Source organism: Squalius cephalus (genome assembly GCF_949319135.1).
Source record: "Squalius cephalus genome assembly, chromosome: 7".
Classification (NCBI taxonomy): domain Eukaryota; kingdom Metazoa; phylum Chordata; class Actinopteri; order Cypriniformes; family Leuciscidae; genus Squalius; species Squalius cephalus.
Genome location: NC_137128.1, coordinates 7585316 through 7606463, shown reverse-complemented (window position 1 = coordinate 7606463; position 21148 = coordinate 7585316). Strand labels below are relative to the sequence as shown.

Here is a 21148-nt window from a genome sequence, read left to right as displayed (position 1 = left end):
TGCATTTCCTCCAAGCTTGTAATCATCAATAATTAAACTTAGAATCACCTAATTAAATGAAACACCGGGGAAAAAAAAGGAACAGAAAATAGCCCTATATTAAAATAATATTAAACATAGATATATCAATGTATTATTATTTTTCAATAATCAATCAACATAATCAATTTAAGAAAACATTTTTTTTTCATTTTTTTACTAATTATCAAAATAAAATATAGCCCTACAAAGCTATTATTACCAGAGCATGTGATCAGAGCAGGTCATTTTACCATTGTTGCCCAGCATGACTATACCAGCTCAGCAAACAGAAGTCTACTACTGAGAAATTTCACATTATTTGAGCGGACTTTGCTTTTCCAGTGCGTGATCGCTACATGATTGGAGCGTTTGGGCCGTTAACGACAAAGCAGAACGCGCAGCGCGAACACAGAGTCGAACATTGAGCAGAGAGCGCAGCGCGCCGACACACACACACACACACGCACGCGCGGAACGGAGAGTGCGGCGGCGCACACAGACATACATCGTGTGTATATATATATATATATATATATCATAAATATATCCTATTTTATTTTTATTGACAAGTACACATTTCCATTGCCAACACTTTGTGTCAGATAACTTAAAGACATTGCTATTGCTACACTTTCTTTGCTATGACTGCTCCACAGACTTCTTGTTGCAAATTTTGCTCACACACACACACACACACACACACACACACACACAAACCTGGAGATGGACACACTCACACCAACCTGGACCTGGAGATGGACACACACACACACACACACACACACACACACACACACACACACACACACACACACACACACACACACACACACACAACTCACACACACAAACTTACAGACACACTTAAACACAGGCTCACACACTCAAACACAGGCTCACACACACACACACACACACATACTGGTTTCCATGCTGAATGGGGACCAACTTTATGATCATCACTTGTGGGGACCACCCTTTCTAAAGGTTCTAGAGGTACGAAAAAAATTAGGGATACTTACCATAGCTTTGATAACTTATACACGCCTTCAGATATCTGAATTGATGAAGTAATGATTTGACCATGCGTTATGGGGACTTTTGAAAAATCGAGTTGACATGTCTTATAGGGACCAACTTTGCATAATATTTGCATAATTCACACAACCTCCCATTAGATTTGTGGGGACCTAATTTGCATAATTCACACAACCTCCTATTTGATTTGTGGGGACTTAATTTGCATAATTCACACAACTTCCCCTTTTGATTTGTGGGGACCTAGATAGAACAAGAAATATATTACTAATGACAAATAATAGGCATTTATACGAAGTAATTCCTCAGATTGCATTTGTCCATTTGCCCTTAAAAAAATGGGTTCAATCTACAACCAAGCTTCACTCTTGCATAGAACACCTATGGCCAGTTTCACAGACCAGCCTTAAGATAGTCTCAGACTAAAGTGTGTGTTTAAGCCGTTTTAACTGAAAGCACATCTTAAATTAAGTCCTTTGTGTCCAAGTGCCATTGTTTTGTCTCAAGATGCACACCAGTAATGCTTATTTCTAAGACACGTTTATAAAAGCTACTTAAATGTCCTAACTGAACTAAAGGCCTAATCCTGGTTTAATCTAAATCCTGTCTGTGAAACCAGGCCCTAGTGTTGTGCTTGTAATCATCTCCTCAACATGCAGAATATTTGTTTGGATCGATTGATTGTTCTTACAATTGATTGGAATATTAGTGTGATTGAAGTGGATTATATGTGAATGGAGAACTTTTTCACTGCAACAAAGGACTGCATGCAAGTAATGAATTATTGTCTGGATATTTTCCAACCCATTTCATACCCACAGGTCAAACATTTAAACCTTTCCACTTCAAACTATTCTTTCTATAATTGTAATTTTTTCGGCCAACCTCCCAGCATCAGCTGCTACTCATTCACCTGATACTTATAAAAAATAAAACAAAATCTACTACTAATTGAGCTTCAACACATTTATTCACTACTAATAAATGTAAAACTTTACGGTCTTCAAATCGCGGTTCTTCAGTGCTTCTGGTTCAGCTTTTAAACATTTGTCACAGTCGCTCTTTGCTTGTACAATGAACGATGTGATGAATGTGATGAATCGCTTCATGTGCCTTTCCACCGCCTGCACCTCTGTCTGCTGCCAGGGTGTCTTCTGGGTACTTTTACCTAAAAGTGGACAGAAAAAACAATTGAAATGATAAAGTGTGTGCTGGAATTCCAATCCGAAGTTCTGAATCCTATTATCAGTATTTATTAGGTCTGGTTATTACAGTTTTTCTCAGTCGCTTTGGTGCATTTCTCACATCACTATTTACATTTGCACAACAGTTAAAGCAGTTCTCAGAACAATTAGTACAAACTGCAAAACCTAGTTGATAACCTGCAAAAGCGTATCACTTGCTCAAAATGGATAGCTCATTCCTCAAAAGCAAGTATTCATGTCAATGAAAGTGTCAGTGTCATCAAGATGAAAAGTCCTGACACCATTGTTTATGAACAAGATAGTCAAATGGCTTGGTTATGTTTTCATTATGACAGTTTATTCTGTAAATGTTTTCCATTGCAAAAAAGTCAGATCTTGGTAACACTACCTGTACATGCTCAAGATAGCACTATATACTATTTGAACAGCCATTTGAAAAATACAGTAAAGTTACACATTACTGTATTTAGTGAGGTAACAGAGTACAAGACACTGAATATGTATGTTTCACATTTTTACTGCATATGCTCTTTGCAATTCTAATTTGTTCACAGCATTGTGCAAATGAAATAAATACAGCTATGCATAGAGCTATGCACAACTGTAAACAATATTGCAGTACATATTGGAACTGAACATACAACATACAGTACATAGTACTGTAATCATTCATGCACATCCAGATGTTCCTCATCAGTGAAAGCTGAGATTCACCTGAGAGAAATTATTCAATTTAGGAGGCATTTTCAGAAAAATAATAATAATAATAATAATAATAATAATTTAAAAAAAAAGTGTAAAATTTGCTTGACAGATTTTGATAACTAGTTCAACATTTTTGTATGTAATGACTCAAGCAATGAAATGAGGACTATTAGTTTTATATGGAATGACTATTCAGCATTCACAAGTATAGTTAATTTTGACTGACATGACATAAGCAAATGATAATGTTATATAACAGCAGAGAGTTGTATGAAAGCAATAGATGCATGTCCAAAAGCATTTGCAGTTTGTTGGAAGGAATGAGAAACTGCTACTATGATGTGCACAAATGACTAAATGTTGTGGAGGTTGAACTAACTGTTGTGCAAATGTAAATAGTGATGTGAGAAATGCACCAAAACGACTATTATTATTATTATTATTTATTAGGTCTTTTATTATTATTATTATTTATTAGGTCTTTTATTAGTCGGTTAGTCGCAGGACATACAGGCGCCGGCGCGATCATTTAACTTTCAATACTCTTATCTGTATGAATAAAAGGACAGAGTAATGCAAACTGTAAAGGTTCAACTCTTATTTCTGTAAACTCACAATAACTACAAAATGTTGTGCTTTGTAAAATAATGAAAACAATCAGGATGTGCTTTCTGCTGTCTCAGTGAACTTGAGCATCACAGAAATGAGCCGAAACTCAGCGTATACTCGCCTCACACCAGGGTGGGAATTATACCGCGGCCACGGCCGCCGTTGCCCTACACTTTGGCCTTCATGCCCCGTGAAAAAAAAATCATCGTACGGCCACAGTGGCCTGTGTGCCCTGGCCCTGTCCAAGTTCCATGTATAAAGCAGAGCATGTGAGCGGAGTGGAGCGGGAGCGAGCGGGGAGCGCGAGCGGGCGGATCTTGGACAGAGCGCAGAGCGGCAATTTCAAAAGGACAGAGCGTCGCCCTATTTCCCGCTCCAGTTTCGCTCCGCTCACACCACGAGTCTGAAGCATGCTTAGTCAAGCCTGACCCTGAATCCATCTGTCTTGCACAGTCATCAACAGTAGACTATTTTCAGTCAAAACTCAGCTCAATAATGGAGTTCAAAAACTCCAAACCATTATGTAGCCTACTATTAATAAGTCGCTCCGGAGTATAAATCGCAACAGTCAAAAAATGCGCCATGAAGAAGAAAAAACACATACAGTATAGGCCTAGCCTAAGTCGCACTGGACTATAAGTCGCATTTATTTAGAAATTTATTTCACAAAAAAAAAAAAAACACAATGTTACAGACAAGTATAGCCTACTTGCCTCACAGACCTGAGACATATATATAAAGCTTGAAATGTCTACTTTTAAACAGAACAATTCAAAACGAAAGAAAACAGACTTCTCTCTTATGTAATCCGTATGAAATGTGCAATTCTCTCTGGCGCGTTCACTACTGCGAAGATCGCGAGTCAGCATCTTTCCAGCCGACACAGACATAAAAAAAATAAAAAACTGGTTTATTAGTAAACAATTAAAATGTCTCCTGCTATATTTTACATATTCATAATCATTAATTTTGCCGGTTCGTTGTGACAGCTTTTAGGTGCTTTATTGGCAGCAGCGCCACCCTTACATCGCATCAGCACCGAAAACATAGAGATTCTTTTCTTTTGGGGGCATTTTGTTTGTGTTCAGACTTTCTCAGTTGTTTTTAGGCGCGATGTTAGAGGATGCTGCTAATAAAGTTGCTAGTAGGCCCACACATTGGATTCACGTTTATTATTATAGGCTAAAAAAAATACCCCAGGTTTTATGCCGTTCGTATCATTTTATTTTGTTGTATTTATCCGCCACACCTTTAAGGCCGGTCCGTGAAAATATTGTCTGATATTAAACCGATCTGTGGCGCAAAAAAGCTTGGGGACCGCTACAAGTGATATACATGTAGATTTTTTTCCTTTTTTGGAGCGAGCGGGGGGCGATTTGAGTGGAGCGCGAAGCAAACTGCGTTGAGCGCTGAGCAATAATGATTGTGAGGGTGTATACCTTCTGGATGGAATGGTTCTCTCTCTCACACTCACATGATATAGAGGACTGAATGAATATTTTGAATGCTTTTATTGGCATTTGTGTTGTTTCTGAATGCTTTTATTGGCATTTATGTTGTTTCTATTGTTGTGTGAGGGTGTATACCTTCTGGATGTAATGGCGCTCTCTCTCTCTCTCTCATTAAAAAATGTTTTTTTTTATTAAAAAAGTCATAATCCATGTCTTATTCCAAATTAGGATGTTATGGTATCAATCTGAATGGGAAAACCATCGAATTGTACTCAATGGCCTTTGTGCCCTGTCATATGGCCTTGGTGCCCCTAAAAAAAAAAGAAAAGGTGGAGGCCAAATGGCCTTGCCCCTAAAATTACATAATTCCCACCCTGCCTCACACACACACACACGTGAGAAATATATCTATAGAAAGCTTGAAATGTCTGCTTTTAAACGAATCAATTCAAGTGGAAAATAAATACTCAGATTATGTAATCCGTATGAAATGCGAGTCACTGCGGAGATGACGAGTCTGTATCATCGACTTAATCTCTGCAGCCGAGAATATCAATAAATTATTACAATGTTTGTTTAGACAGTCTCCTTCTGACACAAGACACACTCAATCATTATTTTTGCCGGTGCGCTGCGGAACTTTAAGTGTGCGCTTGATCGCTAATTAGGCTATGTATTATATAGGCAATTAAAGGCTCATTATTATGAGTTATGGCTTATTAATATAAAAATGCGATTAGTTGACTAATAGCTTAATGAACGACTACTAGTCGACTAGAAAAAAAAAAAACTTTAGTCGAGGGCAGCCCTAGTATTTATGTCAGCATCTATATTGCAAGAGAAATTAATTTGCACTCTACCTATAAATAGAATTACACTGTCAATCAAACAGTGATTTTTACATTCAGTCACTTGGCCTGAAATGATCATTGGAGAAAAGGAAAATATATTAGGATCAATGTCTTGGCTGCAAGTTATTTTTATGCATCCATCCACTCAAACTGCTCCAGGGGTTAGGCTAGTTATTACTGATTCGGTGTTTTCATTTTTAGAACAGCTACAGTTCCTACTAGTGCCACAAAACACCTAGTAGATTCTAGCATCAACCAAGTAACCCTCTAAACAACTACAGATGGGTTCCTGAGCAACATGACTGTCAATCTCCCTCGGACTGGGGCTCCATGCAAGATCTCACCTCGTGGGGTCTCAATGATCCTAAGAAAGGTGAGAAATCAGCCCAGAACTACACGGGAGGAGCTGGTCAATGACCTAAAAAGAGCTGTGACCACCGTTTCCAAGGTTACTGTTGGTAATACACTAAGACGTCATGGTTTGAAATCATGCATGGCACGGAAGGTTCCCCTGCTTAAACCAGCACATGTCAAGGCCCGTCTTAAGTTTGCCAATGACCATTTGGATGATCCAGAGGAGTCATGGGAGAAAGTCATGTGATCAGATGAGACCAAAATAGAACTTTTTGGTCATAATTCCACTAAACGTGTTTGGAGGAAGAAGAATGATGAGTACCATCCCAAGAACACCATCCCTACTGTGAAGCATGGGGGTGGTAGCATCATGCTTTGGGGGTGTTTTTCTGCACATGGGACAGGGCGACTGCACTGTATTAAGGAGAGGATGACTGGGGCCATGTATTGCGAGATTTTGGGGAACAACCTCCTTCCCTCAGTTATGTAGTCAAATGATATGTAGATGAGGATCTGCATAGTAAAACTAGGCGTCGTAAGCTCCACATATGGTTATTTCGGGTGGAGATGCATGTACGCACAATCTTCCGCTGACTGGGATTTATAAAGTGAATTCTGCGCAGGTTCTGGCGTACGCACGGTTTTATAAGTCTGAATATTTTTTTGCGTACGCCATTTTTGGCTTTCGGGCGCACGTACACTTTTAGTAAGGTTCCTACGCACAGTTTTATAAATGAGGCCCCTGGTCTGAGATCTGGGTGTTAAAGTGCTCCTAAAGGGTCTAATTTAGTCTAAGAAATGTGTAAAGAGTTCACCTTTGGAAGAAGGCCTCACAGCACTGGCTCCTGTAGGCATCTCTTCATCTGATGGTGGTCTGGGTCTCTTGGGTGGTGGCGGCATGTCATTCCTCTTGGTAGGAGGAAGTGCCACCTCTGCTGATGGTTCTATGGAAAATAATCAAAGTTCAACATTTTCAGAAAGATACAATTTAAATGTACTATAGAATGCTGACAATACACTGTTATTTGTCACACTTATGCACTAATTATTTAAAATCATTAAAGTACAATAAACCCTAAACCTGTGCAATTGTTCATTATTGCAAGTATAATTGAACTACATCTTTCCAGCAGACATTTAATCAAATATAAGTGCAAGTAAATTGAGTATAACCATTTTATTTCATGTCTTAATCATCTGACATGATTCGTTTTGTGCCATGACACAACCAACACGAGAAGAGAGCAGATCAGCTAGTGTTTTATGAAAAATGAAAAATGTACAAGTTTCTCCTATGAAATATATTTTTTATGGTAGTAAACTCACAAAAAAATATTCACTCCAGAATGAATGTTTAGTGTAATTTAGTTGAAGAATAGCTTGGAGGCATTTGATTCATTACACAATGAGCCGTTTCGTCAAAAAAAACAACATTTGTTCAGCATACTGAAGCATCTTCTTTAATGTTGGCTATGATGTTAGAACAATATTTTTGTCTGTCAGGTCTTCACAAGTTACGTGACTGAAAATTATGAATAACTGCAAAATGTAGTAGTGTATTTTGACAGTAATACAAACCGTCAACAGTAGATGAACAGTGTCCCTCTTGTATGCTCCCGTCTTCCTCATCACAGTCAATAACGTTTCTGTGGAAGTTCAAAGTACAGCTTAACAATGGTATATAATGGATCATAAACACCTGGTATACGAATAGATGGTAGGGGTGTAACGGTTCACAAAATTTACGTTTCAGTTCAATACGATACACTTGTGTCACGGTTCGGTACGTTTTTGATACAGCAAAAAGAAAAAAAATGCCAGAGTAATTTCCTTGATTTAATTTTTTTATTCTTTTTTTTATTAAAACTAACATCATAAAGTATGATTTTTTTTTACTTTGAGCAATTCTGGAGCTATAATTGACTCTTCTTAGGAGCATATAAAACAAAACGCTCCTTGGAAAAAGTGAAATGTAATATTGTAGTAGTTATAAACAAAGGTTTATTTTAGTTCAGATTAACATTTGAGGGCAGCAATTGTATTTACAATGTCAAGTCAAGTCATCTTCATTTATATAGCGCTTTTAACAATGTAGATTGTCTCAAAGCAGCTTTACAGAGATAAGCTTATAATTTAAGGTAACAGAGATTGTTTCGGCTTTACAGCAGAGTTAAGTTATTTCCATCTAAAGTTAGTTTTGATTGATTTGCTTCCGTCGCAACGATCAAGCAATGTAGCCGCTAAGACGACACCATTCCCTCTACACAGACTTTAAACGCGAACCTGTGAGAAACGCTGATGGCGTTCACATGCGCATTTAGAATGGGTTCTATAGTTATGTGCGTTTGAATATACGCAGGTTAGGAATTCCCTACAAGCCAAGCCTAAACAAAGTACTTGTCTTTCCTTATAAATTTTGATAAAGAATTTTATTTTATTTTGTTGCTTTGGGGTAGGAACGCGAAACGAACAACGCCTTTCCCGACAACGCCTTATCTGTAGAGTGGTAGTGGGATCCTCCATAGGGAGAGACTAGTTGGCACTTCAGCACTGCGTTGTCATCGGTCCAGGCGAAAGTCATTCGTCAGATCTGGATACGGCCTGGATCCGGCAGGCTGCAGGAAAACCTCGGGATAAACACAGACACTAAAATTAGCGTAGATGCCATTCTTCTCATGATGTAACGAGTACATCAGGATTTTTGGGAAGTGTTCCCGAAAGCTAGGTCAAAGAGATGTGTCTTTAGTCTAGCTTTGAACTGACAGAGTGTGTCTGCTTCCCGGACAATGGTAGGAAGACTGTTCCAGAGTTTTGGTGCTAAATAGGAAAAGGATCTACCGCCAGCAGTCGATTTTGATATTCTAGGTATTAGTAACTGGCCGGAATTTTGAGATCGCAATAGACGTGACGGACTATAATGCGTTAAGAGCTCGCTCAAGTACTGCGGAGCTAAACCATTTAGTGCTTTGTAAGTGATCAGCAATATTTTAAAATTTATGCGATGTTTAATAGGGAGCCAATGCAGTTTTGACAGAACCGGGCTAATATGGTCATACTTCCTGGTTCTAGTAAGAACTCGAGCTGCTGCGTTTTGGACCAGCTGTAGTTTGTTTATTAAGCGTGCAGGACAACCACCCAGTAGAGCATTACAATAATCTAGCCTTGAGGTCATGAACGCATGAACTAATTGTTCCGCATTTGTCAATGAGAGCATATGGTGTAATTTAGATATATTTTTAAATGGAAAAATGCAGTTTTACAGATACTAGACACGTGACTTTCAAATGAAAGATTGGTATCAAAGAGCACACCCAGGTTCCTAACCGACGACGAAGACTTAACAGAGCAGCCATCAAGTGTTAGACAGTATTCTAGGTTATTACGTGAGGAAGTTTTTTGTCCAATAATTAGAAACTCTGTTTTTTCAGAATTTAGAAGTAGGAAATTACGAGTCATCCAATTTTTTTATATCCGCTATGCATTCCGTTCATTTTGTGAATTGATAAGTTTCGTTAGGTTTTGAAGAAATATAGAGCTGAGTATCATCGGCATAACAGTGAAAGCTAATGCCATGTTTCCTAATGATTTCTCCTAATGGTAGCATGTACAGAGTGAACAGCAGCGGTCCTAGTACTGAGCCTTGTGGTACGCCATACTGAACTTGTGATCGATGAGACATCTCATCATTTACTGCTACAAACTGATAACGGTCAGATAAGTATGATTTAAACCATGCTAGTGCATTTCCACTAATGCCAACATAATGTTCTAATCTATTTAAAAGAACGTTGTGGTCAATGGTGTCAAATGCAGCACTAAGATCGAGTAACACTAATAGAGAGATACAACCACGATCGGATGATAAGAGCAAATCATTTGTGACTCTAACGAGAGCTGTCTCGGTACTATGGTACGGTCTAAATCCTGAATGGAAATCCTCGCAGAGATCATTTCTTTCAAGAAAGGAACACAGTTGTGAGGATACTGCCTTTTCTAATATCTTTGACAGAAAAGGTAGATTCGAGATCGGCCTATAATTGACTAATTCTGTAGGATCAAGTTGCGTTTTTTTAACAAGCGGTTTAATCATAGCCAGCTTAAAGGTTTTTGGTACGTATCCTAGAGACAAAGACGAATTAATGATATTAAGAAGAGGATCTATGACCTCTGGAAGTATTTCTTTCAGTAGCTTAGTTGGTATAGGGTCTAACATACATGTTGTAGATTTAGATGATTTAATGAGTTTAGTAAATTCTTCCTCTCCTATATCAACGAATTAATCCAATTTTTCCTCAGGGAGACTACAATGCACTGCCTGATGCGATACTGTAGTAGACGGTTGCATAGTTATAATTTTGTCCCTGATATTATCAATCTTATAAGTGAAGTTCATAAAATCATTACTGCTGTGTTGCTTGGAAACTTCGGTGCTTGAAGCTTTATTTTTCGTTAGTTTAGCCACCGTTTCAAATAAATACCTAGGATTATGTTTATTTTCTTCTAATAGGGTTGAAAAATAAGCAGATCTAGCAGCTTTTAAAGCCTCTCTGTAAGTAATTGAGCTCTCCTTCCATGAAATGCGAAATACCTCTAGTTTTGTTTTCTTCCAGTTGCGCTCCATTTTTCTGGCTGCTCTCTTAAGGGCCTGAGTGTGCTCGTTGTACCACGGCGTTGGACTATTTTCTTTAATCTTCTTTAAGCGCAACGGAGCAACTGTGTCTAAAGTGCTGGAAAAGAGAGAGTTAAACATTTCTGTTGTAATATCGAGTTTATTTTAATGTCAAAATAAAACCAACGTAATGTTACTTGAAGGCATTATAGCCTACTATTCCTGCCAAACTTCCATGGTTGCAGTTAGTGTTACTACAGTAAATCCATGGTAAATCCATCTGTGGACACCGGATAGTTCATTTATGGCACAATGTTTCTCCTGGTTTCCACGTCAGAGCTGTTTGAACCGTTAATAACGGAGAAATGTGAATGTTTCTCACAAGATCTCTCAGCGATGTTATTACTTCTGTGGCGAATTCAAATGATTTCTTTACTGGATCTCTTATTAGCGCTGTGTAGTAACAGTGTCGTATGATCATGATCAGCTTGCGCTGCACTGGTCCAAACTGATAAACGGTCCGTCAACCACACAATAACGAGCAGTTTCGTTCCGCTTGCATTACGTTTGCCATTTGACGTTGGACAATGTTGTGGTCGCGCCGGCGTCTCTTACATAACGAGAGCGCTTGCCACACGCGACCCGCCTACATTTGAAATAACGAAATTTTGGTCGGCAGGAAAAATGGTCCAACGAACCGTTCGGTTTGAAAATGCGTACCGAACACAGAACCGAAAGCATCGTACCAAACAGTTCAATACGAATACGTGTATCGTTACACCCCTAATAGATGGTAAACAGAAAATCAAACAGAAAATCAAACAAAAGTCAAATAAAATACCACACCATCAGGATCTATCCCAATTTCATCCAAGTTCTTGCCATGGAACTCAGCTAATCTTCCTTGCTCAAGAGCCATTAGAACTTTGCTGATCTTGGCAAGTTGCAGGGTCTTCTCAGGGAGTCGATAGAACTCATGATGGATTCTTATGTCGTGTCCAAGAAAGTTTGCCAGCTGGTCCATCTCGGTGTCAGTCATATTCAGCACTGTTGAAAGGGTTGCGGCATGCTTTCGCAGTCTTGTAGATGTCAGTGACTTGGGACACTTTGCGTCACACACCTTTGCAAAGCCACGGAGGCAGTCTGACCCTCGAAAATATGTCATGGCTTCTGGTCTTGCAAACATATAGGAATTGTCTTTCAGAACCCCACAAGCCTCTCTCTGCTTAACAAGGAGTTCTAAGGCACATAGCATTTTTGAAGTCAGAAGAATTGGAACTGGTCGACCACGCTTCCCCCTTGCGATAACCCTTGTGAAGTGTCTGCAGAGATTGTTTTCCACTTCAGAGAGTGCCCAGTCCACATCCTCATGTGGATCAGAAGTGTCTCTTGATAGAAATGCAGACAAAGGCATGCTCGAAACCACTCCTTCCCTGCGCCGGTTAAAGAGAATCATCTGGGCTAGACACACCTTTGCCAGAAAAAAAAACAATTATTCCTGTCCAGCAAACCTTGCTCACACACACATCTTGATTAAAACCAGCTTCATGAGGACCTTTCACACACAACGTTATATTTCCTTATGGGGACTAGTTTCATCATATTCAACACACAAGTTTGAACTCAAACACTGACTGAAAGTGTGTTGTGGGGACGTCGTGAGTGTCCATTTTAAAGCAACAATTAACCTAGAAAATAAATCCCTGTGAAGGATAAAACTGGCCCTAAATACTCCACTAGCACTAAACTACAGGACACATGTCGTTACATGGTTTAATGTACTAATTTACACCAGATACGCATCAAAATATGCCTAAAAATCACTAAACCATGACAAAGAGAGACAGTAGACCTAAATCTTTAGTGATGAATGTGAACGTACCTGTTGAGGAGAGTTGATCTGAGCAGATTCATCATCCATCTGAGTCTCTGACTGGAGAGAAGGATCAGAAGCACTCGCTGCGCTGGTTTTAATGGCAACGCTGGTTATCTGTAAGAGACAACATTCATAATGACAAGATATTAGAACATGGAAACACAAGAGAGAAATCTGAAGCAGATACCACATGATTTCAGAGAAATAGACAAATCAACTTCATCTAAAACATTTATTCCTGTCCAGTCAACCCCTGTCTGCGCTCACACACATCTGGATAAAACCCGGCTTCATGGGGACCTTTCACACACCTTCATGGGGACCTTTCACACACAATGTTATAGTTCCTTATGGGGACTAGTTTCATCAAATTCAACACATGAGTTTGAACTCAAACACTGACTGAAAGTGTGTTGTGGGGACGTCGTGAGTGTCCATTTTAAAGCAACAATTAACCTAGAAAATAATTCCCTGTGAAGGATAAAACTGGCCCTAAATACTCCACTAGCACTAAACTACAGGACACATGTCGTTACACGGTTTAATGTACTAATTTACACCAGATACGCATCAAAATATGCCTAAAAATCACTAAACCATGACAAAGAGAGACAGTAGACCTAAATCTTTAGTGATGAATGTGAACGTACCTGTTGAGGAGAGTTGATCTGAGCAGATTCATCATCCATCTGAGTCTCTGACTGGAGAGAAGGATCAGAAGCACTCGCTGCGCTGGTTTTAATGGCAACGCTGGTTATCTGTAAGAGACAACATTCATAATGACAAGATATTAGAACATGGAAACACAAGAGAAAAATTTGAAGCAGATACCACATGATTTTATAAAAAGAGACAAATCAACTTCATCTAAAACATTTATTCCTGTCCAGTCAACCCCTGTCTGCGCTCACACACATCTGGATAAAACCCGGCTTCATGGGGACCTTTCACACACCTTCATGGGGACCTTTCACACACAATGTCATAGTTCCTTATGGGGACTAGTTTCATCAAATTCAACACATGAGTTTGAACTCAAACACTGACTGAAAGTGTGTTGTGGGGACGTCGTGAGTGTCCATTTTAAAGCAATAATTAACCTAGAAAATAATTCCCTGTGAAGGATAAAACTGGCCCTAAATACTCCACTAGCACTAAACTACAGGACACATGTCGTTACACGGTTTAATGTACTAATTTACACCAGATACGCATCAAAATATGCCTAAAAATCACTAAACCATGACAAAGAGAGACAGTAGACCTAAATCTTTAGTGATGAATGTGAACGTACCTGTTGAGGAGAGTTGATCTGAGCAGATTCATCATCCATCTGAGTCTCTGACTGGAGAGAAGGATCAGAAGCACTCGCTGCGCTGGTTTTAATGGCAACGCTGGTTATCTGTAAGAGACAACATTCATAATGACAAGATATTAGAACATGGAAACACAAGAGAAAAATTTGAAGCAGATACCACATGATTTTATAAAAAGAGACAAATCAACTTCATCTAAAACATTTATTCCTGTCCAGTCAACCCCTGTCTGCACTCACACACATCTGGATAAAACCCGGCTTCATGGGGACCTTTCACACACCTTCATGGGGACCTTTCACACACAATGTCATAGTTCCTTATGGGGACTAGTTTCATCAAATTCAACACATGAGTTTGAACTCAAACACTGACTGAAAGTGTGTTGTGGGGACGTCGTGAGTGTCCATTTTAAAGCAACAATTAACCTAGAAAATAATTCCCTGTGAAGGATAAAACTGGCCCTAAATACTCCACTAGCACTAAACTACAGGACACATGTCGTTACACGGTTTAATGTACTAATTTACACCAGATACGCATCAAATATGCCTAAAAATCACTAAACCATGACAAAGAGAGACAGTAGACCTAAATCTTTAGTGATGAATGTGAACGTACCTGTTGAGGAGAGTTGATCTGAGCAGATTCATCATCCATCTGAGTCTCTGACTGGAGAGAAGGATCAGAAGCACTCGCTGCGCTGGTTTTAATGGCAACGCTGGTTATCTGTAAGAGACAACATTCATAATGACAAGATATTAGAACATGGAAACACAAGAGAGAAATATGAAGCAGATACCACATGATTTCAGAGAAATAGACAAATCAACTTCATCTAAAACATTTATTCCTGTCTAGTCAACCCCTGTCTGCGCTCACACACATCTGGATAAAACCCGGCTTCATGGGGACCTTTCACACACCTTCATGGGGACCTTTCACACACAATGTTATAGTTCCTTATGGGGACTAGTTTCATCAAATTCAACACATGAGTTTGAACTCAAACACTGACTGAAAGTGTGTTGTGGGGACGTCGTGAGTGTCCATTTTAAAGCAACAATTAACCTAGAAAATAAATCCTTATGAAGGATAAAACTGGCCCTAAATACTCCACTAGCACTAAACTACAGGACACATGTCGTTACACGGTTTAATGTACTAATTTACACCAGATACGCATCAAAATATGCCTAAAAATCACTAAACCATGACAAAGAGAGACAGTAGACCTAAATCTTTAGTGATGAATGTGAACGTACCTGTTGAGGAGAGTTGATCTGAGCAGATTCATCATCCATCTGAGTCTCTGACTGGAGAGAAGGATCAGAAGCACTCGCTGCGCTGGTTTTAATGGCAACGCTGGTTATCTGTAAGAGACAACATTCATAATGACAAGATATTAGAACATGGAAACACAAGAGAGAAATTTGAAGCAGATACCACATGATTTTATAGAAAGAGACAAATCAACTTCATCTAAAACATTTATTCCTGTCCAGTCAACCCCTGTCTGCGCTCACACACATCTGGATAAAACCCGGCTTCATGGGGACCTGTCACACACCTTCATGGGGACCTTTCACACACAACGTTATAGTTCCTTATGGGGACTAGTTTCACCAAATTCAACACATGAGTTTGAACTCAAACACTGACTGAAAGTGTGTTGTGGGGACTTCGTGAGTGTCCATTTTAAAGCAACAATTAACCTAGAAAATAATTCCCTGTGAAGGATAAAACTGGCCCTAAATACTCCACTAGCACTAAACTACAGGACACATGTCGTTACACGGTTTAATGTACTAATTTACACCAGATACGCATCAAAATATGCCTAAAAATCACTAAACCATGACAAAGAGAGACAGTAGACCTAAATCTTTAGTGATGAATGTGAACGTACCTGTTGAGGAGAGTTGATCTGAGCAGATTCATCATCCATCTGAGTCTCTGACTGGAGAGAAGGATCAGAAGCACTCGCTGCACTGGTTTTAATGGCAACGCTGGTTATCTGTAAGAGACAACATTCATAATGACAAGATATTAGAACATGGAAACACAAGAGAGAAATCTGAAGCAGATACCACAGGATTTCAGAGAAATAGACAAATCAACTTCATCTAAAACATTTATTCCTGTCCAGTCAACCCCTGTCTGCGCTCACACACATCTGGATAAAACCCGGCTTCATGGGGACCTTTCACACACCTTCATGGGGACCTTTCACACACCACGTTATAGTTCCTTATGGGGACTAGTTTCATCAAATTCAACACACAAGTTTTAAGTCAAACACTGACTGAAAGTGTGTTGTGGGGACGTCGTGACTGTCCATTTTAAAGCAACAATTAATCCAGAAAAAAATCCCTGTGAAGGATAAAACTGGCCCTAAATACTCCACTAGCACTAACCTACTGGACACATGTCGTTACACGGTTTAATTTACTAATTTACACCAGATACGCATCAAAATATGCTTAAAAATCACTAAACCATGACAAAGAGAGACAGTAGACCTAAATCTTTAGTGATGAATGTAGGGATGCACCGATCCGATACTCAGTATCGGAATCGGCTCCGATACTGCCATTTTTGGCGGATCGGGTATCGGTCAGACAAGGCCGATCCAAATCCGATATTGTGCGTATACTATTCAGTGTTATTGTTAAGCCCCACAAACATTATAAAGCACCATAAGTTTTCGTGCACAATATTTTAAGTGTTCTGAAGCCATTATACAGTATAATGTGAGATATAAATTAATATTTAAGTGTTAAATTCAAGATCACGTAAACGTTTCCCTCAGCTGCGGCTGTCAATCATTCTTCATTCAGCACTCAAACAGCGCGTCGCGTCCGGTTATGACAGAACACACGATGAAACTCTCTCCAAGATGATTCAATGTTACTATTATTATACTTGATCTGTAGATAAAGGTCTATGGTTTCACATAAAACAACTTTATCTTGCTGGACTTTATTGCTGTACCTTAATCATGTTACTTTCCACCGGGTGTCTGTTAGATCACAACAGTAGAGTAAAGTCAGGTACTATTTGTTCTTCACGCGCACAGTAACTGAAATTTAAAAGAAAATGCTGAATAGACTATTGCATAGATAGATACTGTATAATACACTATGCATCATATGTATTTTCTTTGTGCTTTAAACTTTTCAATGCGGACTCGACGCGCTGCGCGCTGTGACTCATGTTGCTTCAAGAGCATCATTCTGCGCTCGGGATGCGCATAAGCGCTGTGGGCCGCACTGTATTGGAGCCTTTCATATCGTAATACAGGGACGCAATGAAAGATTATTAATAGCCGTTCTTGTCCTGTCCTATCTATTATGTTGCTACCTTATTAAACAGCTGTGCTATACATTTAAAAAATGTCTCAATTTTATAGTAGGATATAAAATAATTGCTATTTTTATCTTGTTTTTCATGAATGTATTTTACAACAATACAAAGAGCAATGTGTAAAGTTTTACCAGATTTAGTGTTACACTTATTGTCTCTAATTTGTTCTCCACTAAACATTTTTTTCACAAAATGTTCAGATTTTATACAATTAATTGTGCACTCGTGATTTTTCTAGACTAAATTTTATTGCTGAATTATCCACTAATCTAGTTTATAATAGCATTTATGTCAGATTATGATCATATATTTTTTGTTGGTGTTTTTCTTTTTTTTCAGTTCTTATCAGTTTAACACAGAGTAATAGAAATTCTACTTGATTAAAAAAAAACTGCGCTGGTATCGGTACGGATCGGTATCGGCCGATACTCAGAATTTTTGGTATCGGATCGGTTCTGAAAAAATGGTATCGTTGCATCCCTAGATGAATGTGAACGTACCTGTTGAGGAGAGTTGATCTGAGCAGATTCATCATCCATCGGAGTCTCTGACTGGAGAGAAGGATCAGAAGCACTCGCTGCACTGGTTTTAATGGCAACGCTGGTTATCTGTAAGAGACAACATTCATAATGACAAGATATTAGAACATGGAAACACAAGAGATAAATCTGAAGCAGATACCACATGATTTCAGAATTAAAAAAAAAGAAAAAAAAATACAAAAACATTTACAATTAAAACATGTCTTCATTTTACATAGTTAATCTTTAGTTTATTTTTGTGATTACATTTCACCCATAAGTTGCAATAAGGCCATTGCATGCCACACATAACTTGCAGAAAGAAAAGTGGCCTAAGACTGTACCACCTCACTCTTTAAATGTATAAATTTTAGGGGTGGGGTAGAAACACTGACCTAAAACGTAACTTAACTTATCATTTATAGACATGATTAGATTCATAGATTTCTAATAGATTCAAATTATAATCTATTCAACCAACAACTTGCTTAACATGTTGCAACAATGATATATTCTGTACACAGTGTGCTTTGCAACATACTTGTGTTCTCCAAGGGTAGTCTTCTCCTCCATAATCATAGGCAATTTCTTCTCCTTCTTTAATGTCATCCAGGGCAAACAGACAAAGGTGAGGCTTTCCATTGACGTCAGTTTTCTTCATCTTACAATTTGGATATTTGTGGTCATCAATAACGATCCGCCGAAACGATCCATCTTCTCTTGAGGCATCAATACTTAAATATGAAAGCATGAGAAAAGGATGAATACAAGTATTACAATATACCACCCCAAATCAGTGTCTTTTTTTACTATAGTTTAGCACAGGGTTTCTCAAACTCAGTCCTGGAGGGCCACTGTCCTGCACAGTTTAGCTCCAAAACTGATCAAACACACCTAGCTGTGAGTTTCTAGTGATCCTGAAGACATTGATTAGTTTGCTCAGGTGTGTTTGATCAGGGTTGGAGCTAAACTGTGCAGGACAGTGGCCCTGCAGGACTGAGTTTGAGAGACCCTGGTTTAGCATAAGGAATATGGTGCAACTTGACTTCTTACCACCATGTTTTCCCTCGCCAAATGAAATCAAACATAAATGCAGCACAGGATGCGTGGTAACATGTTCTTCTTCTCTGCAGCTCTGCATCATTTATCATATCTCCCCTGTACTCAAAATCACCTTTGCAAAAGGCACCCTTTGCGAATAGACCACGTCCTGCAAAATACAGAATTTTTTTTTTTTCACCAAAAATAAAATCTTATAGATAAAGGATGCCAAATACACAAAAAGACATCAATAGTTGGCAGCAGTATGGTTAGGACATGCATATGATGGTAAATATTAAATGATAAATCACACCACCTTACCTTTCACTGGATTGATATACTTCACATCTAATTTGAATGTTTTGTCAGTCTTCGAAACAACATGATGCATGGCATCCTTAAGGGGGCTGATTCGTGGTGGCATTTCAAACTGAGAGAAAAAAAATTGTAATAAATAATAGTGTGAAAATGGGGAGACATGCAGAATTAAACTAGCATGTTCAATAAGTAGATAAGAATGTTATTGTAATGTAACACTGCATTACAATGATATCGTATGTATCAATGTAAGACAAGAAATCAGAACTCAAGGATATCACATTTATTGACTAACTTACTAGCCTTGAGGGCATAAACTCAACATTTTCACTTAGGCTCTAATCTCTCACAAAACCAACATCTATATAATCCCAGGTAGCCTTGACAATTAACTACTTATTTGGCTCTTAACATAACTACTCTTTTGAACGATCTCGCCATACAAACCCCAGTTTATTTTAAGTTACTGTCATAATTAAAACAAAGTTTATTCATTTAAAGCTACTTACCATTTCAGTGTTTTTATTTTTGCCTAACGTTACTTAATTGCTCTGTTAACGATATCAATACTAAAAGTCAAACACAAGTGTGATATTCCTCCCCCTCACCCTGTCCTGACAAGTAATAAAACATAACATTACCTTTAATTTAAAGTAGAAAATAATCTACTGTCCAGCACGCGAACTAGACAGAAACAGACTTAATAACCCAATTCCTTCATTAGCAATCAATCAGACTAAACACCTGACGACACTTTTCAGTTGAAATGAAGTACTTAACATTACATTGTATGATTTTGTGATCGCTTATTGGAAAAACACAAAAACACGTCAGGCCACACTTAGCCTCAACAATTAGCACTAACTAGCTAGCAGCTAACGTTAGCCCGCTGCCTAATCTAATTAACCTAACTGGTTTCATACATATGTGCTTAACGTACCTTGAGCTTCACTTTTATCCTCTGCAGAAGTTTAGATCCTTAGTTGGCATCTCCAGTAAATAATCTTCTTCTTTGTCTTCCGTGTACAGTATCAATTTAATACTTATATTTTCAAGTTGTTGTTGAATTCCTTCCTTATGAGGACCCGGAAGTGGGCGGTACTCAACCATAATTGGAAAATGTGTGTGTGGAGAAGTGAGTGCATTACCAGCCAAAAATGTTTGGGGGCGCAGCTGAGCACACACTTCACACACTCACACTACCTCATAATCGTGTGTTATGGGCCAATGCTGAAACTCCGCCCAGCACCTTCAGAATAGTTCCTCTATTCAATTCAATGGGTCATCCTTATGGGGACCTGATTTTTGGTCCCCACAACGCAAGAGGTCCCCATTACGTGACTGTGTAAACAGATTCTTGTCCCCACAACGTGATAAATACCAACTCACATTCAAAAAGACTCACACACACAGATTCAAACACAGACACACACTCACACACACTCAAACACAGACTCAGCCACACACAGGCTCACACACACCAACCTGGACCTGGAGGTGGACACACACAGACTCAGACACACACACACACACACACACACCTGGAGATCGAGGTGGACAAAAACCAACACACACCAACCTGAACCTGGAGATAATAATAATAATGTCTAGTCTGATGGCTGTTATACGTTTTATATATAAACCTACCAACGTCCGTTGCCATGATTTTTGGAATGATTGATCGCGAGAGGAAATAATTACGTTTTAGTCACATAACATCGGTTAATGGAAACGCCGTCATTTCGCAATAGTTGTTTATCGATATTTAGAAAAAAATCTCAAAAGTTTTGCGCGAATCTGCAGGGCTCGACATTAAGGCTTGTCCACTTGTCCGGGACAAGTGGATTTTTTTGTAGGACAAGTGGAA

General features: G+C 38.8%; 3 protein-coding genes across 4 annotated transcripts in view; 1 reads left to right on the top strand and 2 right to left on the bottom strand.

Moving 5' to 3' along the window:
• The window catches only part of LOC307161680 (uncharacterized protein), a 484934-nt gene that overhangs the window by 405682 nt on the left and 58104 nt on the right, over positions 1 to 21148 (bottom strand). The window lies entirely within an intron of this gene.
• The window catches only part of LOC307161266 (sucrase-isomaltase, intestinal-like), a gene marked incomplete at its 5' end in the record, with an annotated part of 182093 nt that overhangs the window by 135719 nt on the left and 25226 nt on the right, over positions 1 to 21148 (top strand). The window lies entirely within an intron of this gene.
• LOC307161666 (uncharacterized protein) lies at positions 2011 to 20658 on the bottom strand. 2 transcript variants are annotated; one of them, XM_079876537.1, is made up of 15 exons: positions 20222 to 20658; positions 19285 to 19393; positions 18976 to 19132; positions 18464 to 18656; positions 17902 to 18009; positions 15945 to 16052; positions 15301 to 15408; positions 14657 to 14764; positions 14014 to 14121; positions 13370 to 13477; positions 12726 to 12833; positions 11690 to 12314; positions 7813 to 7880; positions 7050 to 7178; positions 2011 to 2227 (listed from the first exon to the last, which is right to left on the bottom strand). In XM_079876537.1, the coding sequence occupies exons 2-14, from the start codon at positions 19385 to 19387 to the stop codon at positions 7065 to 7067; spliced, it is 2016 nt and encodes a 671-aa protein (XP_079732663.1). In that variant the 5' UTR covers positions 19388 to 19393; positions 20222 to 20658; the 3' UTR covers positions 2011 to 2227; positions 7050 to 7064. The 2 variants fall into 2 exon arrangements, with proteins under 2 accessions (XP_079732663.1, XP_079732664.1); XM_079876538.1 differs by lacking the exon at positions 20222 to 20658 and having other exon boundaries at positions 19285 to 19656.